Below are 27,926 nucleotides of genomic sequence, written 5' to 3' on the forward strand. Positions count from 1 at the left end.
CTGCAGGGGAAGGCAGTTAGGGGCAATCAGGCTGGCAGGGGAGCAGTTAGGCATCAATCAGGCTGGCAGAGGAGTGGTTAGGGGGTGATCAGGCTGGCAGGCAGAAGCGGTTAGGAGCAATCAAGATGGTAGGCAGGCGAGCAGTTGGGAGGGAGCCAGCAGTCCTGGATTGTAATAGGGATTGTAAGAGGGATGTCCGACTGCCCATTTAGGCCCAATCCTACTGGGCCTAAACGGGCAGTCAGACATCCCTCAAGGGGTCCCAGATTGGAGAGGGTGCAGGCTGGGCTGAGGAACATACCTCCCATGCACAAATTTCATGCACCGGGCCTCTAGTGAATAATATAAGCCTCGGGATATTTTTTCCTTATAGGATGTATGGCTGCAGCTACAAAATCCTGACATAAGGTAGGACTATTGGCCATGCCCTGAGGCAATACTTTAGCATATCTCCACCCCCATTATCCCAAACCCACCAGCACTGTTCCCTTGCTTCCTCTAATCCTCGCTCATATTTGGGAGGAAGCGCATCGTCCGGAGGGCTCTCTCCCACAGGAGCTGTAGCCCCAGGGACTGGAGGAGGCAGCGGAGGTGCCGTTGGTGGAGTCAGAAGCCTTTCGCATCCTTCCCCCATCTGTCTTGATTCCCCTGCCACATTCCTGCACTCCCCTTCTGGAGTGGGCTCTAGGCAGTCCCGAATCAGGGACCACAGACTGAAAGTAGAGGCAGGCATTTCCTCTGGACCTTCAGCTATATAATGATCATGAAGTTGTTTTCCTACCTTCTCCCATGCCTCTATATTTACCTTTTCTTCCTCAGGAAACCATGGGCAGGTTTTACTCACAAAATCCACAAAATCGAAAAGCTGTTCATACCTCACAGAACAGCCCCTTGCTTGGAATATAGTCTTAAGCATGGATACGCATACATTCTTTCCCTGCGATCCTGAATTTCCCGTGTTTTACACCTAGCTAGTACTACACCCCTACCTTACTTACTGCATGTGCACGCCTTGGGGCCTCCTTTCACCTGACAATTGCAGTTCCCTCACACTCAGGTCCGCAGTGAGTGTCATGTGGGCTGAACTCAGCCCCGTGTTGGGCGCCACTTGTGCCGCGCCAGCACAGCCAAGGGTTTGGCGAGCCTGAGGGAGGGCCGGTGAAGGATGAAGAAAAGACAAAGAGAATAAGCTGGGTCTAGGTGGATCTTCTGTGTGTGACCAAGACCACAGAACAGATCTAGACTTCAAGCTGATGCTTTATTTTATAGTCAGAGGTAAACAAGGTAGTGGTCACCATAGTTACAATGTTCTTGTGAGTTTCACTGGTTTGGCAGCACTTGCTGCACCTCCCACAGACCATTAGCTACCCAGGAAAGATCTAGGGAGCAGTCACAAGATCAAGCTTAATTATGCTAAGAGAGCTGTGCCCTCTAAGCTGAGACTTGTTTGCGGCTTTGCCAGCAGGTCAGTCCCAGGCTTAACCCTATAACTGCTCCCTACAGCGTAGTGATGGTTAATTTGCATATTACTCTTTTATTAGATAGGATATTCCCTATGCTGTACTTAATATCCCCATGACTACTCTGTAACTGCCAATTTGTACTTTTTAATCCCATCAACTGTTACACCCATCCCCTCAACCCCCTCCCATCTGGCAGCCATCAAAATATTCTCTGTACCTATCAGCCTATTTGTGATTTGCCTATTCATTTGTTTTTTAGATTTCACATAAAAGTGAAAGCATATGGCATTTGTCTTTCTCTGTCCGACTTATTTCACTCAGCACAGTGCCCTCTAGGTCCATCCATGTTGTTGCAGATGGGGAGATTTATTGATTTTTTTTTTATAGCTCAGTCATATTTTATTGTATATATGCACTACTTTTTCTTTATCCATTCATCCATCAATGGACATTTAGGTTGCTTCCATATCTTGGCTATTGTAAATAATGCAGTAATGAATATGTGAATGCATATGTCTTTTTGATTTAGTGTTTTGGATTGCTTTGGGTAAATACCCAGGAGTGGAATTGCTGGGTCCTTCTTTGTCTCTTATTATAGCTTTTTTTTAAAAAGTCTATTTTGTCTGGTATAAGTATTGCTACTCCAGCTTTTGTTTATTCACTTGTTTCTATTTTTATAAAATAACTTTTTCCATCCCTTTACTTTCAGTCTCTGTGTATCTTTTAATCTGAAGCAAGTCTTTTGTAGACTGCATATGTAAGGATCTTGTTTTGTTATCCATTCAACCACCTATGTTTTTTGAATGGAACATTTAAGCCATTTGCACTTAAAGTAATGTGACACATGTTTTTATTATTCATATTTTTAATCTTTTTCTTCTTAAAGAAGACTTTTTAACATTTTTTTTTGTAATTCTGGTTTGGTGGTGATAAACTCCCCCAGCTTTCTATTGTCTGGGAAGCTCTTTATATGTCCCTTGATTCTAAATGATAACTTTGCTGGGTATAGTAATCTTGGTTGTAGGTCCTTGCTGTTCATCACTTGGAATATTTTGTGCCAATCCCTTCTGGCCTGCAAAGTTTCTGTTGAATAATCAGCTGACAGTCTTATGGGAACACACTTGTAAGTAACTAATTACTTCTCTCTTGCTACTTGGAAGATTCTCTCTTTGTCTTTAACATTTGGCATTTTAATTCTGATGTGTCATGGTGTGGACCTCTTTGAGTTCATCTTGTTTGGGATTCTCTGCACTTTCTGAACTTGTATGTCTGTTTCCTTCTCCAGATTAGGGAAGTTTTCTGTCATTATTTTTCAAATAGTTTTTCAATTACTTGCTCTCTCTATTTTCCTTCCAGCACCCCCAAGATGTTAATGTTGGTACACTTGATGTTCCCAAAGTTCCCTTAAAATGTCCTCATTTTAAAAAATTATTATTATTATTATTTTCTTTTTTGCTGTTCTGATTGGGTGTTTTATACTTTTGTTTTATACTTTGTTATCTTCCAAATCCCTTATTTGATCCTTTGTTTCATCTCCTTTACTGTTGATTCTTTGTAATATACTTTTCAATTTCATTCATTGCCCTGAAGGAATTTATATTTTAATAAGATAAAGATAGACAACACAAATAACGGCAGTAAGATAAGTTGTAATTGTCTCTGAAGGGGGATACAAACAAAATATTAGTTTGCTAGGAATATGTTAGAGGATAATCCTTCATTGAAGTGATGTTATGTGAATGGAGTCTTGAAAAATGTGTTGATTTTTGGCAGTCAGAAATAGAGATAAAGGACATTCTGATGAGAGGGAAAGTATAGCATGCTTTACATATTTTTAAGTTTCCCTATTTATAGCTCATAAAAATCTTTGGATCCCACATATCATGAACACTGACATCTAAGTTTATTAAATGTTGTGCTTCAAAACTCTTGAAAGCATGCTCAAATTTCTTACAAGTAGTGTCATAGCTTTCAAGTATTTTGGAGTTAATAATTTAGGTCATTTTTTTATTCTGATTTTAATAACTGTGAGGACAGTGAGCTATTCCTAAGGCTTAGTATAGTCAACAGATAGTAAATATATAAATGAAAAGCCTGATATTTCTGTAAATGTTTCTATTTACACAGTGAATTTGAATAGAGGGAGTTTTCAAAATATATAGTCTTATAAAGTATTTCCCTAACACCTCCCCAAATTGCTTTCCTCCTGTTTTTGCTACTTGGGTGAATAAATCAACTCTGCTTAAAAACAGTAATAATCTCCTTTTATTCATAGGTTTTCTGTAAAGACCCTGATTGATCGGTCCTGCTTTGAGACAATTGATGATTCTTCTCCTGAATTTAATAATTTTGCAGCTATTTTGGAACAGATTCTAAGTCACCGGCTAAAAGGTAATAGCACAAGTGTATTATTTACCTCCCAACAGCTCTCTTTTTAATAAGCTTAAAGTTTTAGAAACAATACAGTCTGGTGTGATTTAGATTGCAACCATACCAAATCATGAGAAGCATAAATGTGATTTTAGAATGTGTAATCTTTTGGCCTACGTGTCTGGGAAAGAATTTCTGTTCTCGAATGTGTACCCATTTCCAGGATGGATTAAAAATACTGAGTGTATACTTTGAAACTCTTGTTTATAGTCATAGTAAACTGTGATCCATTAGGTTTTTTTCATTACAAAAGGAACATATGTGCAATAAAATAAGTCAATATAAGAATTTGTAAGAAAAGGGTTAAATAATGTCCTTAGCTTACTAGCTCTCCAATACCAACTCCAGATGTTAATAGAATGTGTAAATTCCATAAATTTACTATAATGAAGATTACTTTAAAATGTTGTTTTGTTTTGTTGTGAAATATGTTTAATGAACATACCGAAAAGTACATACAATATATGGGTTGATTATGGAAGTAATTATAAATTCCCAATCTCCCACTCCCCTCTACCCGTACTCTGAGATACTCTCACATGATCACAACCATATTCCTTTCCCCCAGGGTAATCATTATCCTGATTTGAAGAATAATCATTTCTTCACCCTGGTGTGCTTCTCAGAATCCCTTTTCCTATGTGGTTCCATAATGAAGTTGGGATATTTACATACATGTTCATGAATGAGAATGGCTTGTAATTTTTTTTTCCTATTGTCTTTGTTGGATTTTGATATCAAAATTTTGCATAAAATGAGTTAAGGAGTATTTCCTTTCTGTCTATGTTTTGGATGAGTTGTGTGAGAATTATCTGTTACTGAAAGTTTAACAGAATTTTCTGGTAGAGCCTCTTGGGCTTTAAAAATTTTTCTTAAGTGTATATTTTTTACTATCATTTTACAAAACTACTCATTCACACTTTTTAATGTCATGATACTATTCAGGTTTGGAAAATTATAACTTTATAAAAATTAGGTTGTTCATAAATCATGTTCTTTTGACATTATATAGTCTTACTAATTTTTAAAAATTGACTTGAATCAATTACCAACAAAGCATATTAAAATCTCTTTCTGAGATAGTGGATTTCTCTATTTTAGCATATTAAAATCTTTCTCTATTTTAGCATATTAAAATCTTTAGCATATCAAAATCTCTTTCTGAGATAGAGATATTAAAATCTTTAGCATATTAAAATCTTTCTCTATTTTAGCATATTAAAATCTTTAGCATATTAAAATCTCTTTCTGAGATAGTGGATTTCTCTATTTCTCCTTATAGATCTGTAAATATTTTCTTTGTTTTTGAGACCATATCCTTAAGTACATAGAAATTTAAATTTATTAAGACTTCTTGATAAATTGAAACTTTAATTATTATATAGTGAACTTTTTTTACTCTTTTTTGGTATTGAAGTTCATTTTGTCTGCTCTTAATATAAATAAACATTTTTGTGTTTAATATAAAAATAATGAGTATATTAATTGCCATAGGTAAGAAGCAGAGTCACTTTCTATAAGTAATTAAAATAAAAGCTTAAAATAAAAGGTAGCCCATCTCTAAAGATTAGTAGGTGGTATTTTAATCAATTTACAAAGAAGCATCTAGGCATTAAATTTGATTGCTTAATCTCTGCTTCATTAAACTTTGAAAAAGTTTTAGCAGTAAGTAGGTTAAAAAGAGGTATGTGAAAAGAAATGCTCCACTTCGGTTTTCTTAAAATAAATTCATAAATACATTTACATCAAAAACATAAATCTCAAAATTTAAAAGGGAAGATGGGAGCTATATTTTTTCAAAGTTGTAAAATATTTTTAATTAAAAATATGGATCTGTAAAATATAGCTGATAATATCAATATATCTATATATATAAAAGCCTAAGCGACGGTTAGGACCAAATAACCAGAATGACTGGAATAGACCAGTTGCTATGTCATGCACTGACCACCAGGGGGAAGATGCTTAATGTAGGAGCTGCCCCTGGTGGTCAGTGTGCTCCCACAGCCAACCTCCCGTGGCCCCTCCCCCGGCTGGCTGGCTCCCCTGATAGGCTTCGATTGCCGGTCAGGCCAAGGGACCCCACCTGTGCATGAATTCGTGCACCGGGCCTCTAGCTATATAGAATGAATATTAGTAAGAATAATAATTTATTACATTAATTTTGTAGTCTAGTCTTCCTAAAGGAAACTTGATCATTAGATGTTTTCACTTAAGTCTTTATTATCTTTACAAGTAGAGGCCCGGTGCATGAAATTTGTGCACCGGGGGGGGGGGGCTCCCCTCAGCCCAGCCTGCACCCTTTCCAATTGGGGGATGTCCTACTGCCAGTTTAGGCCCGGTCCTGGATCCAGGATTGGGCCTAAACTGGCAGTAGGACATCCCTCTCACAATCCGGGACCACTGGCTCCTAACTGCTCACCTGCCTGCCTGCCTGATTGCCCCTAACTGGCCCCCTTGCCAGCCTGATCACCCCTAACTACCTCTGCCTGCCAACCTGATCACCCCTAACTGCCCCCCCTCCCGTCATCCTGGTTATCCCCTACTGCCCCCCCCCCCCACTGGCCTGGTCGCCCCTAACTGCTCCCCCTCCTGTCATCCTGGTCATCCCCCACTGCCCCCCCCCCCCCCCGCTGGCCTGGTCGCCCCTAACTGCCCCCCCTGCCAGCCTGGTCACCCCACGCAGCCTGTGCTCAATCATTGGAGGTCCCTCACTAACCCCCCTGCCAGCCTGGTCGCCCCACACAGCCTGCTTATTTCGTTGTTTGGTTATCCTCACTAACCCCCTCTGCTGGCCTGGTCGCCCCACGCAGCCTGCTGCTCAGTGAGCAGTTAGGAGCCAGTGGTTGTCCCTCACTAACCCCCTGCCGGCCTGGTTGCCCCATGCAGCCTGTTTGGTCGTCCATTCGGTTGTTTCGGTTGTGATGGCCCCTGGCTCTTTATATATATGGATATTAATGGTATAGTTTCAAATCAGTTCTCTGTTTTGGTAATATAACTTATGAGAGTCTCAAATTTAATCTGAAGGTTCTATTCTGTACTTTTTTGATGTTAAACAAGTTTTACTATGAGTATTAAATCACAGTTTAGCAGTCTGGTGGGTTTGTGAAAAAGGGTTGAATTTAATTACATAGGGAAACAAAATCTGAATTCAGTCAGCCCTTTGCAGTTTAAAAGGTGGTCCATATAATAACTACTGCTTTTCTACTAGAAGTTGATTATTTCGCATTTTTAAATGGTTACTTTTTTCTTATATTTGCTGTTCTGTATTTCTTAAATTTTCTGCCATTAATATATTACCTTTTATTAAAAAGTTGGGTTTTTTTTTAAGCAAAGGATATGAGAGTATTTTGAGATACTGCCATGGTTTCTATATTGTGTGGTGATTATATTTTTATATCTTATAAATTTATAAATGATACCTGACTAAAAAAAAACACAGGTAATATAATAGAGCCTGATGTTTCTAATGTTCACAAGTGTGTGTTTTTTATCAGAAGATCTTAATTCCTGTGATATACCATTTAACATACGATTGACTCATTCACAAAATACATAAACAACTATCAACAGAAAACAATTAGGCCATGTTGAGATATCTATGCTGAGTGATCAAATGGACTCTCTACCACAAGCTGGACCCCTTCTGCACACCTGCCTGCCATCTTCTGAGTCATGCCTCAGCAAAATACAGATCAGAGACCTTTAGAATTATGTCTAATTGTGAATGTTATTTCAGAGAAGCCAATGAACTAAACTATGTTGAAAATAGAATCTCTGGTTGATTTATGATGCAAATTCTACTAGTATTATTAAGGCAGTAAGAAAGATGATACAGTAAGATGTGTGTTAATTTTTTAAGCTATGTAAGATTAATAATTCAAAAGTTTTATTTTTAAAAATATATTTTTATTGATTTTAGAGAGGAAGGGAGAGGGAGAGAGAGAGAAACAAACATCAGTGATGAGAGAGGATCATTGACTGGCTGCCTCCTGCACACCCCACACTGGGGATCAAGCCCAGGCATATGCCCTGACTGGGAATTGAACTGTGACCTTCTGGTTCAGAGGTTGACACTCAACCACTGAGCCATGCTGATTGGGCAATAATTCAAAACTCTTCAAAAACATTTCCTGTGTGTGTGTGTGGAGGGGGGGGGGCAGGGGATGGAATTGAGCAAAAAAGGAAAAAAAAAACAAAAACTCATGGACATGGACAACAGTGTGGTGATTGCTAAGGGGGTAGGGAGTGGAGAGGGAAGAGGGGGTGGGAGGAGGTGGAGAGGGTATGGGAGAGATTAATGGTGATGGATGGAGACTAGATTTGGGGTGGTGAACACACAATAAAGTGTACAGATGATGTGTTGTAGAATTGTGCACCTGAAACCTATATAATTTTGTTAACCAGTGTTACCCCAATAAATTCAGTAAAAAAATGCTTTAGATTAAGAATTATAAAATGAAATATAAAAAATAAAAACATTTTCTGTAGATCAAATATTGTGGTCACTATCATTAATATATTTATGAATCATGAAATGGTTCTATTACTTTCAAGAGAAGGTATTTTAAAGATTCAAGTGTGTAGAGACTTCCATATATTATTTCCAGTTTTTTAGTGTTCTAATATGTAGCAAATAGATCTTATTTTTGGAGAAGTTACATGATTATTTTTGGAGAAGATAGTACACTGTGTTCACTTAAACTTTAGTTATATAATAACTAATTTTTCCAAGTACAAATTTAAAATGTATTACTTCATGGGGTTGTAAGGTTTACTTTCCTTAAGCTGTTTTTTATTTTTGAAAGTAAAGAGCATTTAGTTTAATTACTATTTTTTTTCCAGAGAAAGATAAAATCTAGGCACAACATAGGCTATTCTGACAGAGGTAAAGTGGAGAGCTGAAATAGTTATCCGCTCTGCCCTAAAGTCCCCATTAGGAGCAAAGGAGGCTTTTACAGTAATCTTGTTGCAAGGATCTTGCAATAAAGGTGCTATTCTTTTTGGGATTATAGCTGCAAACTAGGCATTACAGAATATACAATTCGGAGAATCCAGGTCATCAGCTTGTTAATTTTTATTTAAAAAATTTTTCGATTACAGTTTACATTTAACATTATTCTGTATTAATTTCAGATGTACAGCATAGTGGTTAGACAGTCATGTACTTCACAGAGTGGTCCTCCCAATATTTCAGGTACCAACTGGCCCCATACATAGTCATTACAATATATTGACTATATTCCATATGCTGTACTTTACATCTCTGTGAGTCTTTTGTAGCTACCAATTTGTACTTCTTAATCCCTTCACCTTTTTTCACCCAGTCCCCCCAGAATCCTTTCTCTCTGGCAACTATCAGTCAGTTCTCTATGTCTGTGAGTCTATTTCCATTTTGTTTATTCTGTTCTTTAAATTCCACATATATTTAAATCATTTGGTATTTCTCTTTCTCTGTCTGAGTTATTTCACTAGCATAATACCCTCTAGGTCCATCTAAGCCATCACAAAAGGTAAGATTTCATTATTTTTTACTAGTGGCCTAGTGCACGAATTCATGCACATTGAAGGTGAATTAATTAGAAGAAATAATTGAATATTGCTATTTGTCCTGATCGCTGTCCCCTCCCTCTGCCCGCTGGCACCTGCCTTGGCTGGCCTGGTGCTGCCCCCCGATTGCCGACCCCTGGCTCTGCCTGCTGGCACCTACCTTGGATGGCCTGGCGCCACCCACTCGCTAGCCCCGCCCCCTGCCGACTGGTCATTCTGCCGTTTGGTCAATTTGCATATTACCCTTTTATTATATAGGATGGCTGAGTAGTATTCCAGTGTGTATATGCACCACAGCTTTTTTATCCACTCATCTATTGATGGGCACTTGGGTTGTTCCATATTTTGGCTATCTATAATAACCCTATCTAATAAAAAGGTAATATGCAAATTGACCATCAATCCAACACACAAGATGGCTGCCCCCATGTGGACACAAGATGGCTGCCACAAGATGGCCAGCAGGGAAGGGCAGTTGTGGGCGGTCAGGCCAGCAGGGGAGGGCAGTTAGGAGGGACCAGGCCTACAAGGGAGGGCAGTTGGGGATGATCAGGCCTGCAGGGGAGGGCAGTTAGATCAGGCCTGAAGGGGCTGGCAGAGGAGGGCAGTTGGGGGTGACTGGGCCAGCAGGGAAGGGCAGTTGGGGGAGACCCAGGTCTGCAGGTAAGGGCAGTTAGAGGCAACCAGGCCTGCAGAGGAGGGCAGTTGGGAGGGACAAGGCTTGCAGCGAAGAGCAGTAGGGGGGGACCAGGCCTGCAGGGGAGGGCAGTTGGGTGCAACCAGGCCAGCAGGGGAGGGCAGTTAGGGGCAATCAGGCTGGCAAGGGAGGGCAGTTAGGGGTGACCGGGCCGACAGGGGAGGGCTGTTAGTGGCAATCAGGCTGGTGAGCGGTTGGGAGTCCTGGTTTGTGAGAGGGATGTCTGATTGCAGTTGGACATCCTCGAGGGGTCCCAGATTGGAGTGGGTGCAGGCTGGGCTGAGGGACAACCCTTCTGTGCATGAATTTCGTGCACCGGGCCTCTGGGCTATAATAATCCTATCTAATAGAGTGGGAATATGCTAATTGACCCTCACACCATCGCAAAGATGTAGCGCCCACAGCCAATAAGGAGGGAATATGCTAATTGACTACCCTGCCCTTAAAGATGGCTGCGCCCACAGCCAATAAGGAGGGAATATGCTAATTGATTGCCCCGCCCTTAGAGATGGCAGTGCCCACAGCCACAAGATGGCGATGCCCAGTCCCCTCAGCCCCCTAGCCACCCGGAGCTGGCCCGAGGTGCAGGCAAGCCTCAGATGATGGCTGTCCAGCCACCCAGGGCTGCCCAAGGCTCAGGTAATCAGGGCTGGTAGAGGCTTGTGCTGCCAGCAGTGGCAGCAGCAGAGGTGTGATGGGGCGTTGCCTTCCCCTGATCACCAGGTTGCCTCCTGCCCCTGAGGGCTCCCAGACTGTGAGAGGGGACAGGCTGGGCTGAGCAACCCCCTCTCCAGTGCATGAATTTTCATGCACCAGGCCTCTAGTAAAAGCATAATATGCTAATTAGACTAGATGTCCTTCCAGACGTCCTTCCTTCTGGATAAAGCCGCAGGAGGCGGGGCCCCAGGCAGAGACAGCAGAGGTGGAAGAGGCCCCTAGCCATGGCAGTGGCCAGTGGGGGCCAGAGCCAAGGCCCTTGTACAAATTTTGTGCATCGGGCCTCTAATTGTAAATAATGTTGCAATGAACATGGAGGTACATATATTTTTACAGGTAAGTGTTTTGGGTTTCTTTGGATATATCCTCAGAAGTGGAATTGCTGGGTCATAAGGCATATCTATTTTTAATTTTTTGAGGAACTTCCACACTTGTTTTCCACAATGGTTGTACCAATCTCCATTACTCCCAATAGTGCACTTTTCTCCACATCTTCGCCAATGCTTGTTGTTTGTGGATTATTATTGACTAGAGGCCCAGTGCACGAAATTCGTGCATGGGGGGTGTCCCTCAGCCCAGCCTGCACCCTCTCCAATCTGGGACCCCTTGAGGGATGTCTGACTGCCCGTTTAGGCCCGCTCCCAGTGGGATCGGGCCTAAACGGGCAGTCGGACATCCCTTTTACAATCCCTATTACAATCCATGACTGCTGGCTCCCAACTGCTCGCCTGCTTGCCTTCCTGATTGCCCCTAACCGCTTCTGTCTACCAGCCTGATCACCCCCTAACCACTCCCCTACCAGCCTGATTGATGCCTAACTGCTCCTCTGCCAGCCTGGTCACCCCTAACTGCCCTCCCCTGCAGGCTTGATCGCCCCCAACTCCCCTCCCTTGCAGGCCTGGTTCCTCCCTACTGCTCTCCCCTGCTGGACATCTTGTGGTGGCCATCTTGTGTCCACAGGGGGGCAGGATCTTTGACCACATGGGGGCAGCCATCTTGTGTGTTGGAGTGATGGTCAATCTGCATATTACTCTTTTATTAGATAGGATAGAGGCCTGGTGTATGGGTGGGGGCCAGCTCGTTTGCCCTGAAGGGTGTTCTGGATCAGGGTGGGGGTTCCCTTGGGGTGTGGGGTGGTCTGGGTGAGGGGCCTGTGGTGGTTTGCAGGCCAGCCACGCCCCCCGGTGACCCAAGCAGAGGCTCTGGTATCTGGGATTTATTTATCTTCTACAATTGAAACTTTGTAGCCTGGAGTGGAGCCAAGCCTCTGCTTGCTCTGTGGCGGCAGCCATTTCTGTTGGGATTTATGTATCTTCTATAATTGAAACTTTGTAGCCTTAAGCAGAGGCCAAAGCAGGACAGGGCTGCAGAAGCTTGGCTTCCTCCATCGCCGCAGGCAACCGTAGCCTCCTGCTCTCTCCAGCTCCATGGCTGCTGCTGTTTCTGTTGGGCTTTATTTATCTTCTATAATTGAAACTTTGTAGCATTGAGTGGAGGCCTGGGCCGGCAAGGGCAGGTGGAAAGCTTGGCTTCTTCCATTGCTAGGGAAACCCAAGCCTCCCTCCTGCTCTCTGTGGCTGCAGACATCTTGGTTGGGTTTATTTGCATATTCTGGTGGGCGTGGCTGGTGGTTGTAGTGGAGGTACGGTCAATTTGCATATTACTTTTTTATTAGATAGGATAGGATGATAACCATTCTGACATGTGTGAGGTGGTATATTGTGGTTTTGATTTGCATTTTGCTAAACGTTGATGATGATGAGCAACTTTGCATACATCTATTGGCCATTTAGATGTTTTCTTTGGAGAAGTGTCTGTTCAGGTCTTCTTGCCACTTTTTAATTGGGTGGCTTGTTTTTTTGGTTTGTTTTTATAGTTGAGTTGTATGATTTTTTAACAAGTTTTGGATATTAACTCCTTATGGGATGAATCATTGGTGAATAGCTTCATGCATTCAGTAGGTTGTCTTTTCGTTTTTGTGGATGGTTTCCTTAAAAAGTGGAAAAACTTTTTAGTTTGTTGTAGCATGTTTATTTTTTTCTTTTGTTTCCCTTGCCCAGGAAGGTATATCAGAAAAAAATATTGTTCAGAGAAGTATCTGTGATTTTATTGCCTATATTTTCATCTAGGAGTTTTATTATGGTTTTAGGTCTTATATTTAAGCCTTTAATCCATTTTGAGTTTATTCTGGTGTAAGAAGGTGGTCTGATTTCATTTTTTGAACTTTCATTTTAAAGCATAATCTTTCTCTTGACCTCACTTCCACTTCTTATACCAAAAACTAGTATAAATGCCGAATATGTAAGTGGGATGTCTTGTTGAAGCAAGGTGAGGAAATCAGGCATTTTGCCTGCTCAGCAGTAGTTGCATCCCCCCCCACCCCACCCCGCGCCCCCACCCTGCTTTCCGGAACTCCACAGCACCATTTCAGGTAGCACCACAGATAATAGACTAAATATTACTACTCTAGTCTGTCTCCTACTGAAGCAATCCATTTACTGATATTTCTTACTGGTGAATATGCAGTTGTTGTTTAAATACTTTTGATTATTTTTGGCTTTGGATAGCTAAATAGTCCACATTTTTGTTCAGTTGAGATTGTTAGGAAATTCTATATATATGAATCCAAACTATCTGACTGTTCTTTCCATCACCTTTTTCAAATGTGAGGCTAATTAATTTTAAAATATTGCTATTACATAACTCTTTTCTCCTCAGTTCCCCCCTTTTTCTCTACTAGGTAAGGTATCCCTAATTACTTCAATCTTCTGGAATTACCATAATCTCAGTTATCCTTCTGGTATATCACTGGTTTGTTAGCATTGCTCTTAAAAATCTGGTACATAAACTAAGTAAAATGCTTCAAAGAGGTTCACTTTTGTATTAAGGCCAAGTGAAATCCCAAGGATGTTCAAAAATTGACAATTGCTTATCTTATGTTTTAGGTTCTCTAAATTAGTTGTCTGAGCTCAAGTTTAATAGGAATAAATACAGTATTATTTTCTTTATCATCCACTCTTTAAAAATGGGGAAGATGGTTGTAAAAATGAAATTTAGGAGGACTTCTACTTGCAGGAAGATAAAGTGGGCATACTTTTCTCTATTTCTCCCACTAACTATAACCAATTCAACAATAAAAAAAGAAAAGACCTGTTTCTGCGCACAACATCATGGATGCATCTCAAATGCATTATAATAAGTAAAAGACGTGAGTCTCTAAAGGTTATATACTGTATGATTCCTTTTATATGACACTATGCATGAAATTGGTGCACTGGTGGGGAGACCTCAGCCCAGCCTGCGCCCTCTTGTAGTCTGGGACCCGTTGGACATCTCTCTCGCTCCTTACCACCCGCCTGCTCACTGCTCCTTAGTGCTGCCATGGAGGCGGGAGAGGCTCCTGCCACCACTGCTGCACTTGCCAGCCATGAGCCCAGCATCTGCCTGAGTGGTGCTTTCCCTGGTGGTCAGTGCATATCATAGCAACCAGTCATTTGGTCATTCCATCATAATGGTTGCTTAGGCTTTTATTATATAGACTAGAGGCCCGGTGCACGAAATTCGTGCATGGGGGGTGTATGTCTCTCAGCTCAGCCTACACCCTCTCCAATTTGGGACCCCTCAAGGGATGGCCGACTGCCGGTGGGATCAGGCCTAAATGGGGAGTCGGACATCCCTCTCACAATCCAGGACTGCTGGCTCCCAACCGCTCACCTATCTGCCTGCCTGCCTGCCTGCCTGCCCCTAACTGCTTCTTCTTGCCAGCCTGATCACCCCCTAACACTCCCCTGCCAGCCTGATCAACACCTAACTGCTCCTCTGCCAGCCCAGTTGCCCCTAACTGCCCTCCCCTGCTGGCCTGGTCACCCCTAACTGCCCTCCCCTGCTGGCCTGGTCGCCCCCAACTGCCCTCCCCTGCTGGCCCAGTCGCCCCTAACTGCTGTCCCTTGCCAGCCTCGTTGCCCTGAACTGCCCTCCCCTGGTGGCCTGGTCACCCCCAACTGCCCTCCCCTGAAAGCCTGGTTGCCCCCAGCTGTCCTCCCCTGCAGGCCTGGTTGTGCCCAACTGCCCTCCCCTGCAGGCCTGGTTGCCCTTAACTGCCCTCCCCTGCAGACCTGGTCCTCCCCAGCTGCCCTCCCCTGCAGGCCTGGTCGCCCCCAACAGCCTTCCCTGCAAGCCTGATCACCCCAACTGCCCTCCCCTGCAAGCCTGGGTCCCCCCCAACTGCCCTTCCTTGCAGGCCTGGTCCCCCCACCCCCCAACTGCCCTACCCTGCTGGCCCGGTCACCCCTAACTGCCCTCCCTTGCAGGCCTGATCACCCCCAACTGCCCTCCCCTGCTAGCCATCTTGTGGTAGCCATCTTGTGTCCACATGGGGGTGGCCATCTTGTGTGTTGGAATGATGGTCAATTTGCATATTACCTCTTTATTATATAGGATTATAGAAAAGGCAAAATTATAGTATAGAGAATAGAAACAGTAATTATCAGAGGTTAGAGGTTGGGAGGAGGTTGCTTTTATAGTGTCTGCATATGAAAGGATTTTTGGGGGTAGTGGAATTGTTATGTATCTTATAGTCCTAGTTATATGACTGTGAAAATTTACTGTAAATTAAAAAATAGCCGAAACCGGTTTGGCTTGGTGGATAGAGCGTCAGCCTGCGGACTGAGGGGTCCCGGGTTCGATTCCGGTCAGGGGCATGTGCCTTGGTTGTGGGCACATCCCCAGTGGGGTGTGTGCAGGAGGCGGCTGGTCGATGTTTCTCTCTCATCGATGTTTCTAGCTCTCTGTCCCTCTCCCTTCCACTCTGTAAAATATCAATAAAATATATTTTAAAAAATTAAAAATATATATATATATATTTTTATAACTCTCACAAATTCAAATTGCTTCCCATTAAAGCATTAAAAAATTGGGAGGATCCCACTTTTTCATTGTAATACTTAAAATTTCCACTCCTTCATCTCCCAATTACTTTAGGAAGTTAGGTAGTTTTTCATAGCCCATAGTAAAAAGCAACCTCAGAGAGCATTTATCATTACCCTTCCATGTTTTTCTTGACTAAATGTAACTCCTTTCCTTTCTTTGGACATGAGTCAGCATGCATTCCCTAATCTTTTCACAGAGCAGATGCCTTAAATTGGCACTTCACATATGCCTTCCTCTTTTTTCTTTTTTCCCTTTCTCCCTAATTTTTTTCATACATACATACACTATTTATTCCATTTGTTCTCTTATTTAGCAATCCATATAAGCCCTATGCTAGTGTCTTAGTATGCAAAGACATATTAAGGCATGTTTTCACATGAAACTCAATCTTGGAGGGCAGAAGGAGGATATATTAACACATAATGGTGTATAATAGTGTCATTGAGTCATAATAGAAATGTTAATGAGTGTGATGTAGCACAAAGGGTGAGAAATTCATCCTGTTTGGATAGGTCTGTGGTCGGCAAACTGCGGCTCTGTTGACTAATGAGTTTGCCGACCACTGACCTAGACTCTCGATTCCAATAATTACAGGCTGTTGTTGTTCCTTATGATTAAGCCCCTATCCCAGTGGTCGGTAAACTCATTAGTCAACAGAGCAGCAAACTGCGGCTCGTGAGCTGCAGTTTGCCGACCACTGGGATAGGTCAGGGAAGGCTTCACACAGGAAAAAGGCATAAAAGTGCCTCAAATGAAAATTAAAATTTTAAATGTCATTTGTGACTTTGGGCCTGGCAGTTTAAGAAAAATAATGAAATTTAGCAGTAAAATGATAAGGAACAATCTTTTAACCTTTAGCTAGGTGGTATTGAGAAGTGATACAGTAGTGAGTTTTGTAAAGGTTTTGTGGAAAATCACTGATTAAAACAAAAATATATAATACCTTGTAGCATCCAAGGTTATATGTATCTGGTAAATTTACTTCAGTGTCTTTAAATTGCATAGGGAGTAAAATTAGCTATTTTAGAATATAGAATTTTAAGGTTCAGTAGTAAATAAGTAACTGTAGTATCATAGAAGACCAGAGACTATCAATTAGTAATATACTACTTACTAAAAAAATGATCAAGTATAATGAGACACTATGTCACATTTCCTATGAATTAATGAGTTAATTATACTTACTAACATTGGGGTTTGCTGACTTACATTCAATTTAGATTTTGCCTTGATTCTGAACATTTTTTAGTTTATCCTTGTGTACAGTGAGTCCTTTTGTTCTTGTTTTTAAATTTCTGTGCTTTAGCATCGTCGGTCTTTTGCTTTTTTTGACTGTACCAGGCACATTTATACCACAGTTCACCGTTGCACTGGATATTCCCGTTGTAAGAAAAACACATACGTATCTGAGGGGTTAACATTTTAAAGCCTTAACTTCTACATATTCTGTGATTTACTAATTATGATTATTGTTTATTATCTTTCTTTACCTCCACTAAAATGTAAGCTTACCTCATGGCAAAGATCTCTGTCTGTTTTGTTCACTGATGTACCTCAGATCTCTAGAATAGTGCCTGGGAAGTGGTAAGCACTCAGTGAATATTTGTTGGAAAATAGAATTCCTGATGCAACAATAATAATTTCTGGGTGTTTTTTTTTTTTCCTGATAGCATCTGGATTCAGACTCTCAAAATGAGTTAGAACGCCTGTGACTTGACATTTTAGAATTTCTCCAATCCACTTGCACTGTTGTGATACCTAAGCGTTTCTCGGGAACACTGGCTTGAACCTCAAAGCTCTTCCTGACTTAGATGATAAACAGTTACCTCCCCATGGGGCCACCTTTTGAAGTGCAGTATAAACACCCTTAGAAACAATGGGTAAAGATAAACCTGTCCATTTGGCTTTTGAATTTTCTTTGTTAATTTTTGAAGGTTTTCCAACTTTTGATTCTTGGTGTGCATACAAAATGAGACTTGAATTGTTTCTGGAGTAACGTATGAGCTCAACTCCCCCAGTAAAAGCCATATACGCAGGCCAAAACATGATACAATAGATAAGAAAGTGACTCTGAAGGTTACCAGAGTTTGGCTTTTAGACAATGGACAAGACTGCCACTCTGAGAAACACCCTTTAAAGTTTTGTACTTGGAAATTTAGGAAAGCTTCAGCAGATTTTCTATCTCCAGAAATTATAATATTCAAGGAATTCTTGTAACATCCAAAGTTATACGTAGCATGGTAAATTTAGTTCAGTGTCTTTAAATTGCATAGGGAGTAAAATTAACCTATGTAGAATATACTAACTTTAAGGTTCAGTAGTAAATAAGTTTGTAGATTCTAAAAACAGAAAGCCTTAGTCTCTAAACCAAGTATGGTAAAAAAGGTTAGTGACTGGAAAAATTAAGTAGCACTCAAATTTCCATACCCTTTGTGTATCTTTTTTCATTGAAAAATATTGCTATACTTTGTTTATTCTTAAGCTTGCAGTCTTCATTGTTTCCTGTTTCTCTAATAACTTTTGAAAAACCTCTTTTTTCATTTTAAGATTTTTATCCCTTAACAGCCATATAGGTGGAGTACTTGACTTTGCTTGCATTCATATTTTTAAGGGAAGAAGGGAAGAAGGAAAGAAAGGTATAAAGCTTTATTATAATTCCTTAATTTAACCTCTTTCTATATGTATACATTTGTCCATTTGGGCTACCAATCAGTTTTTTGCCTTCCCTCTTTTTCATAATCCTCATAAAAATGACAAGAGGTTCAAGTTAAAAAGCTAAAGTATTAATAAAAACTTTCAGAAATCACAGATATAATTGTAGCTGGTAACTTTGTATATCTATCACATATACCAGTATATATGCCTATGAATGTGTATGTATATATTTGTATCTTTTGCTATGATCTGTATTTTGCCCTTTGTATATTGGCCATACTATATTTCCATTTCATTTTGGTTTTTAGTATCTTAAACTTGAAATTAGATTTACATGACATAAAATTAACCATTCTAACCATTCTAAAGCATACACAATTCATTGATTTTTAGTATATTCAAAATGTTGCACAACTATCACTATTTTCTGGGTGGTGACCACATAATGCAATATACAGATGAGGTATCATAGAATTATACACTTGAAATCTATATAATTTTATTAACCAATGTTACCCCAATAAATTTAATTTAAAAATAATAGAATTAAATTATAAAAAAGAAAGTAAACATATAAATATTTAATATTATATATTTTATGAAATAGTGTAACAATAAACAGTAAAATATAGATTTTACAACAAAGGTTTTATTTCAGTTGCAAATGAGAATCTTTTCTACAGATTAGCACTCCTTGGGCCACTTTGAAATAATGTGAGTTTTGTCTTTCAGATATACTGTGTGTGTGCTAAGGATTTAAAATTTATATGAAAAATATTCACCTTAGTTATACTGCATGTTTACTATCTCATCATTTTTCTTATTTCTGAAGTTGCTAATGAAAACTCATAACCAACCAGGAAAACTAACTGATTTTTTTCTACATGTTAGATTTTGTCTGTAGCCAAAGGAGTAGATCAGCATGAGGCTGCAGGAAACAGATGTGCTGGGTCTAGGCAGGTGTTTTCTGGGTCTAACCTTTCCCATCTATAATATGAAAGAGATGTGCGGAAATTTGCAGATAATTTGGAATCTACTGGTGGAATCCTTCTGGTCCAAGCTGTTTGTAGTAGCTTTTCCATATGAAGGGCCTGTCCTGGCTCAGGCTTTAGACTATCCTAAAAGCTCTCAAACAAACAGCAGCTGGCATCAGCATGCCCCATACCTATCAATAAGAGTCCCAAGACCCAGCACTAGCACCAGCCTGCCTTATTTCAGAGCTGGGCCTCGCCTGGGCACTCCAAGCTCAATACAAGGAGCAGCCCTTTGCAGATCTCTCTGTAGCTCCTGACGCGTAGCCCCGGCAGTGGCTGACTTTGTACCTCCCAGGAGGCCCCAAAGCCAGTACACTCACTGGACAGCTTCAGACCCTACCAGATTACAACTCTACACATCCACACGCAACACACTGAAGGAGCCGATTCAGTGAGCACCAAAGCCCCACTGAAGCAAGTCCTGCCCCATAAGGGTGTCTCCTGAGCAGTAGCTCTTCCTCTGTAGTCACAGCTTGTCTTCACAGCCAGTTGGCCTGGAGGTCAATTCCTCCCAGTGACGCCAACAGCAATCAAGGCTCAACTACAACAAGACTGTGCTCACAGCCCACAGAGGGGTGCACTTAGAGAGCCCAGCTCAGGTGACTGGGGAGGCTGAGCCACTGGGCCCTACAAGACACCTACTACACAAGGCTACTCTTACCAATTCCAGGAGACATAGCATCCCTACCTAATACATAGAAACAAACATAGGGAAGCAGCCAAAATGTGGAGAACAGGAAACATGTCACAAATGAAAGAAATGGAAGCAAGCAAACTACTGGACACAGAGTTCAAAACAATGGTTATAAGGAACCTAAGGGACTTAGTCAGATTCAAGGGACTTAGACTTTTTTTTTTTTAATATATTTTTATTGATTTCAGAGAGGAAGGGAGAGGAAGATAGAGATAGAAACATCAATGATGAGAGGGAATCATTCATTGGCTGCCTCTGGCACATTGGACTGAGCCTGCAACCCAGGGATGTGCCCTTGACCAGAATTGAACCCGGGACCCTTTGGTCCGCAGGCCGACGCTCTATCCACTGAGCCAAACTGGCCAGGGCGGGACTTAGACTTTTAAGGATCTTAGTGAAAATTTCAAAGACATGAAAAAGGACCTGTTAGAAATTAAGCATTCAGCCCTAACCAGTTTGGCTCAGTGGATGGAGCGTCGGCCTGCGGACTGAAGGGTCCCGGGTTCGATTCCGGTCAAGGGCATGTACCTTGGTTGCGGGCACATCCCCAGTAGGGAGCGTGCAGGAGGCAGCTGATCGATGTCTCTCTCTCATCGATGTTTCTAACTCTCTATCCCTCTCTCTTCCTCTCTGTAAAAAATCAATAAAATATATTAAAAAAAAAAAGAAATTAAGCATTCATTAACAGAAGTTAAAAAAAATAATTTACAGGGATTCAACATTAGAGTAGAGGGTTCCAAGAATTAAATCAATAATTTGGAATATGAAGAATCAAAAAATACCCCATCAGAAGAGCAAAAAGAAAAAATAATCCAAAAATATAAAGATAGTATAAGGAACCTCTGGGACAACTTCAAGTGTACCTCATGGAGGTTGCCAGAAGGAGAAGAGAAAGTACAAGATACTGAAAACCTATTTGAAGAAATAATGACAGAAAACTTCCCCCACCTGGTGAAAGAAATAGACTTGCAAGTCCAGGAAGCACAGAGAGTCCCAAACAATAGGAATCCAAAGAAGCCCACAGCAAGACACATCATAATTAAAATGCCAAAGGTTAAAAGCAGCAAGAGAAAAGCAGTTAGTTACTTACAAGGGAGCTCTCAGAAGACTGTCAGCTGATTTCTCAACAGAAACTTTGCAGGGCAGAAGGGAGTGACAAGAAATATTCAAAGTGATGAATAGCAAGAACCTACAACCAAGATTACTCTACCCAGCAAAGCTATCATTTAGAATTGAAGGTCAGATAAAGAGCTTCACAGACAAGAAAAACCTAGAGGAGTTCATTACCACCAAACCAGTATTACATGAAATGTTGAAGGGTATTCTTTAAGAAGACGAAGAAGAAAAAAAATAGATAAAAAATATGAACAATGAAGTGGAAATAAATACGTATCTATCAACAATTGAATCTAAAAGTCAAAATAAACAAAGAAGGAATCTAATGAACTAAATAAACTGATGAATAAAATAGAACCAGAGGCATGGAAACGTGAAACAGACTGACGAATCTCAGAGGGGAGGAGGAAGGAGAGTGGGAAGAGATTACCCGAAGATCTTATATGCATACATGCATTATCTATGGACACAGGCATTAGGGTGGTGAAGGTCTGGGACAGGTGGAAACCAGGTGGAGGGGGGCAATGCGAGGAAAAAAGGGGGACGTCTGTAATACTCTCAATAATAAAGATTTTAATAAGCAAAAACAAATAAGTGTTGGTGAGGATGTGGAGAAAAGGGAACTCTCATGCACTATTGGTGGGGATGTAGATTTGTATATCCACTGTGAAAAGCAGTATGGAATTTCCTCAAAAAATTAAAAATGGAGCTGCCTTATGACCTAGTGATTCCACTTCTGGGAATTTATCTGAAGAAACCTGAAACACCAATTTGGAGGAATATATGCACCCCTATGTTCATTGCAGCGTTATTTACAACAGCCAAGATTTGGAAGCAGCCCAAGTATCCATCATAGAGAGTGGTTAAAAAGATGTGGTACATTTACACACTGGAATACTACTCAGCTGTAAAAAAAGGAGATACTACCTTTTGCAACAGCATGAATGGACCTGCAGAGCATTATACTAAGTGAAATAAGCCAATCAGAGAAAGACAAGCACCGTATAATTTCACTCATGTGTAATCTAATGGACAAAATGAACTAACAAGCAAAATAGAGGAAGACTTATAGAGAGCAGGCTGACAGCTGTCACAGGGGGATTGAGCAAAAAGAAAAAAAACTCATAGACATGGACAACAGTGTGGTGATTTCTGGGGGAGGGGAGGAGAAGGAGGAGGTTATAGGGGGATAAATGCTGATGGACAGAGACTTGACTTGGTGAAGTGAACCCAGTACAGTGTATAGATGATGTGTTGTAGAATTGAGCACCTGAAACTTGTATAATTTTTGTTAACCATTGTCACCCAAATAAATTCAATAAAAAGGAAAAATAATCCTAATCTATAAATTCAGTTTAATAATAGATGCAGTGATTATTTCTCACTTTATATTAGGGATTGATTAAATCATGACATAAATCTCATTATGCTGTATCTAATTTGATACATTTTTTGAAGTTTATTTTTTTTTTCAATAAGATTTTTCTGGAAATCATTTTTACTTTTATTACTTTTTATTTATGTAAATGACTGCAAATAAGACACATAACTTTATTTTCAGGGCAGTGATAGTAAAGTAAATGTGGTTTAAACATTAACAATTGGTATTTATTTTTTCCCATAGCCTAATTTTTGGTTTATTAATTTTTTAAAATCAAATTTACTGGGGTGACATTAGTTAATATGATCATTTAGTTTTCAGGTGTGGATTTCTATGTTACAAGATCTGTATATTGCACTGTGTGCCCACCACCCAAAGTCAAATCATCTTCCGTCACCATGTATTAGGCCCCCTTTACCCTCCCACCACTGCCCCTTCCCTCTGGCAACCACCATACTGCAGTTTGTGTTCACTAGTTTAAGTTTTATATCCCACATATTAGTGAAATCATATGGTTAATCATATAACAGAATGAAAAGCATTCTGTTCTGATTTACATTTTAGTGCTGAGAAATTTTCGTTTTTGTTTGTTGTAGTTGTAGCAAGGACAGTATGTTCTCCTATGGGCTTCAACGAGGGTACCAATTTATAGATCCTTTTGGATATGTTTCAAAATTCAGTATTTCTTTATGATGTTACAGATGAAGGTGGGAGGATAGTGAATGTAGAGAATAGCTGTGGCAAACAATACAACTGTATATATCTTTTTCCGTTCATTTTCATACAACATTACTCACTGTGTTTGTTTGGTTTTTGTTTGGTTTCATAAAGGGTCTGAGTATTTAGAAAGGTGTGGGACCATGTCCTAGTGGAGATTTCATTATTTGGTTATGAGAGAAGAAAATATTATTTGGCTCTGGAGTTTTCCTGTATAATTATAAGAGGAATTTCCAAACAACATAGTCAGAATTTATAGTAACTTCCCCAGATGGTGATTGTTAAACAATAATTGAAAGCTGCTATAGGAAATAAAACAGTATTTTGCATAAAGTAATCATTTAGTAAACGTTGGTTAAACTGAAGAACATTTTACCAACTAGCTAAGTGTTCATCTCATAATTCAGAACCATACAGACTTTAACTCTTCTTAGGCCAAAAATAAGAGAACTGCTCTTCAAAATGAATTTGTTTATAACTTTTAGAAAAGTTAACAGTAAAAGAAGCGTTTAGTTCTAAAGTTAAACACTTTAGTTCAAGAAGTAATTTTCCTAACCAACATAAATTCTAAGGTGCAAATCTAGCCAATTCAGTCAAGCTGTTGCTCATTTTGCATTCTGTCATCACCCGTTTATTGCACTTGGGAGAGAATGATGGAAGGGGAAATAAACAGGGAACAATTGCTTCTCACTTGTTTCTGTGACTTACATACATCCTAGACTCTCCAATAAAATAGGCTACAAGGGACCAGCTTCATTTATGTGCTGAGTGTATAGCTCATATTCATCCTGAGTTTAGTGTTTACTGTGTCAGAATTATGTGTAGCCATCTAATTTGGGCTATTCAGTTTGCAATTATAAACTTGATGGCAGGTTTCTTAAATATCTGTGTATTGTTGTTGTTGTTTATTTTTTTAAAGAGATTTCCCAAAGTTGCAGATGGCTGGCTCATCTCCAAATACCTCTTCAAGGTACTCTATGCTGGTGCTGTCTCCCGCCACTGAGCTGCGCGGGAGCATGGAATTGACTTACTGGGGAGGGCTGTATCAGTTAAGTGATCTTTTTTAGTACATTGCATGGGTTTTGCAAAGCTTTCTGTTTTTGTTTTTGTTAATTCACAGGGCACAAGTATGCTTATGCTAATTTTTTAAGTAAAAGCTTTTTGTAAACTCACACTATTAATAATTCATTTACTCTCCTTCCTGTCCATGTGACTCCCCTCCGTATTTCTCTTAAGCTCCATGGTTTTAAATACTATTTTATTAATCAAGTATGTATATCTGTGTTATTTATATTTTATTAGAATGCTTAATGATATATGATTTGTTGTTTGTTTCCTCAATTTTGTAAGTGCTGTGTAATAATATTTGTATTACATGCAAACCAGGGCCTCAGGGAAGCTGTGTGAATTTTCAAAAATCACTCAGTAAAGCGTACATGATGGGCACCATCCACAATAACTGCTTTGCCATTCTTTAACCATTAGTGGGACTGAATTCCTTAGTTTCCTTTCTCCCAGGTAGAATGCACACTTCTTTTTTTTAAAATATATTTTATTGATTTTTTACAGAGAGGAAGGGAGAGGGACAGAGAGTCTGAAACATCGATGAGAGAGAAACATCAATCAGCTGCCTCCTGCACAGTCCCCACTGGGGATGTGCCCGCAACTAAGGTACATGCCCTTGACCAGAATTGAACCCGGGACCCTTCAGTCCGCAGGCCGACGCTCTATCCACTGAGCCAAACCCGTCAGGGCATACTTCTTATTCATTTATTCAAAATACTTTTATTGAGTTCCTGTTGTATGCAAAACACTGCAGGGCCTCTGCACTTATGACCTAGCCTTTTACTATATGTTTTAATTGGAAAAGAAATTTTCTAATGTTTTAGAGATAACACTAAGATAAAGGATAGAAAGTAGAAGAAAAATATCTTCTCATTTCCTCAATCCTAATTCCCACAAATAATAATTTTAAAAAATTTCTTTTATGTTCTCTATGTATATATAGCCTTAATCACTACTGAAAAAAATTATGCTTGATTTTTTTAGGTCTACACTTTTTTTATGGGTTAATCCTCACCCGAGGATATTTTTCCATTGATTTTTAGAGAGAGTGGAAGGGAAGGAGAGAGACAGAGAGAGAAACATTGATGTGAGAGAGACACATTGATTGGTTGCCTCTCAAACGAGTCATGACCGGTGTCGAACCTGCAACCGAGGTATGTTCCCTTGACTGGAATTGAACCCGAGATCCTTCATTACGCAGGCCGACGCTCTATCTACTGAGCCAAACTGGCTAGGGCTAGGTCTACACGTTTACTCATAGCTCTCTATATGGACCTCAGCCATCAGCACTTTAATTAAATCTGCCAGTATTCTAAACCTTATATTAAAAATGCTGCTGGAAGAAAAAACCCCACAAAACTCTTGTATTCTACTTGGAAAGATGGTCAAATTACTGGGATAAGTAAACCTATTAAGTCAAATTCAGTTTTCAGATTTTCAGATGAACTTGTTTATCTTAATTTTTTGTTTTAGAAGATTAATAATTGACTCACTTTTGTATAGTTACATACTTTAGACATTTGTTTTAGATATCTGTGACAAATTTCTTAGCAGTGAACAAGACATTAATTGTTGTAATAAGAGTTGATAATTACATTTTATAGATTAGTAACTGTGATTCATATTTGCTAAATGATTTCCCTGAAGCATCCTGTAAGTAACATACAGAACTAGCAATATAAGTACAATTACCTAGTCAAGACTCAGACTTCTTAAGATTCAGTGTAAAGGGTAAAGTTATTTTTAAAGGGTTTAACTTTGTCTTTTTTAGAACATTAATATATTTTATTTAGAATATTATTCAAGATCATAATTTTATCTTCAAAGCTGGATGAATGGTCTAATACAGTGGTCGGCAAACTCATTAGTCAACAGAGTGGCAAACTGCAGCCGCAGTTTGCCGACCACTGGTCTAATAAATATGTATCTCAACTAATAATGCTACTTTATTTATTTATTTTGTTAATTCTCACCAGAGGATATATTATGAAGTGATACCAATTAATCTTGTCACTGAGAGAGAGAGAGAGAGAGAGAAACAGCAATGTGAAAGGTATACATTGATTGGTTGCCTCCCACACACACACAACTGGGGCCAGGGATCAAACCTACAACCAAGGTATGTGCCTTTGACTGGGAATCGAACCCAAGATTCAGTGCACGGGCCCGTACTCTACCCACTGAAACACACTGGCCAGGGTTGCACTCTGTTTTTTTAAAGGAAAAGATTCTAACTCTTACAGAAATGGGAATTCTCTCTATTTAGTAAAAAGGTAGTGGAAAATATCAAACTGATTTTATAAGTTAGCAGTAAGAAACTTAGGGCCGATGTTACAAAATTTAAAGTGAAAAGTTTAACATCTAAATATTAATATATTGCTAACAATAAATTCATAAGTAATCAATTTCCTTTAAGCATCTGAAAACATTTGCAGTGATATCAGAGTGATTTATTAAAACTTGATGTGACTGTTTTTATTACTTGTCTAGATGAATAGCAGCTACAGCAATTGTCTTTGATATTGTCATCTAGGTGATGTATTATAATGCTGACAGAACTTCAGCTGGTGAGGATAGTTTCCATTTATTCTTTCATCGTTAAGCACTAATAAAGAGTGGAGAAAGGGAGTCACTTAACATATTCATTTATATTTTATATTATCAAAAGATTATATGCCATTAACCACTATTTCATTAGAGAACCACTTATAAGCCAAACACAAACACATTGCATGAAATGAATAGGCGTTTGACTTAAATAATGTAGAAGAGTAATTTTAGAATAATATTGGATCTAGAAATCACATGCTATTTTTAGGTGCAGAAAATGAGGCAGTTCAGTGGGAAAGTTATTACATAGCTTGTTATTAGCAGATCACCTTTTAGTCTAGCAAACTTTTCACCACTTATTTCTGTGCATGAAACAAATTAGAGTTGGATTAATGGAATGGGAATAAGTGTCAAAAGCTTGTTTAACTCTGTCATTGGTAAAAAGTCAACTTCTGAGAATATGTATAATTGAAAGCATATTATACATCTGTACTCATCAGAGCTTTAAAAAGAGAATTTTAAATGACAGCATATTTTTTCTCTGGAATAAAATTTCTTCGAGATACAGGTTAGTCAGTGTCTTGTAATGTGATTTGTTTTTCTGGTTATTTTTAAAGGAAATGGAATATCTTGGAAATGATTCTTTATTCAGTGGTTTTTAAAGGCACGATCAGATTGTAGTTTTTTTTTTTTTTAATTTTCCTGTTGAATACTGGTTACAGACTAAGTACAGTATTTTGCTAGCACTTAATCTGTGTTTAAGTAAAAGTGATGTTCAAGTAATAATATTTCAAATAAGCAATTGAATACTTCTATTATTTTTTAAAAAATTTTAATTGATTTTTTTTAAAAGAGAGAGGAAGGGAGAGGGAAAGAGAGAGAGAAAAATGTTGATGTGAGAGTGAAACATCAGCTGTCTCCTGCACTC

The 27,926-nt window shown here is 39.6% G+C and overlaps 1 protein-coding gene across 4 annotated transcripts in view; it reads left to right on the forward strand.

Annotated features, from left to right (window-relative positions):
* RUNDC3B (RUN domain containing 3B) overlaps nucleotides 1-27,926 on the forward strand; it is a 116,508-nt gene that overhangs the window by 18,309 nt on the left and 70,273 nt on the right. For 2 of the 4 annotated variants that reach the window (XM_080666797.1, XM_080666799.1), the window contains exons 2-3: nucleotides 3,739-3,854; nucleotides 24,303-24,353. In XM_080666797.1, coding sequence (XP_080522923.1) covers nucleotides 3,739-3,854; nucleotides 24,303-24,353 — 167 coding nt within the window. The remainder of the gene's footprint in view (nucleotides 1-3,738; nucleotides 3,855-24,302; nucleotides 24,354-27,926) is intronic. The other 2 variants (XM_080666798.1, XM_080666800.1) reach the window with 1 other exon arrangement.

Source organism: Plecotus auritus (assembly GCF_963455305.1).
Source record: "Plecotus auritus genome assembly, chromosome: 4".
In the NCBI taxonomy this organism is placed as follows: domain Eukaryota; kingdom Metazoa; phylum Chordata; class Mammalia; order Chiroptera; family Vespertilionidae; genus Plecotus; species Plecotus auritus.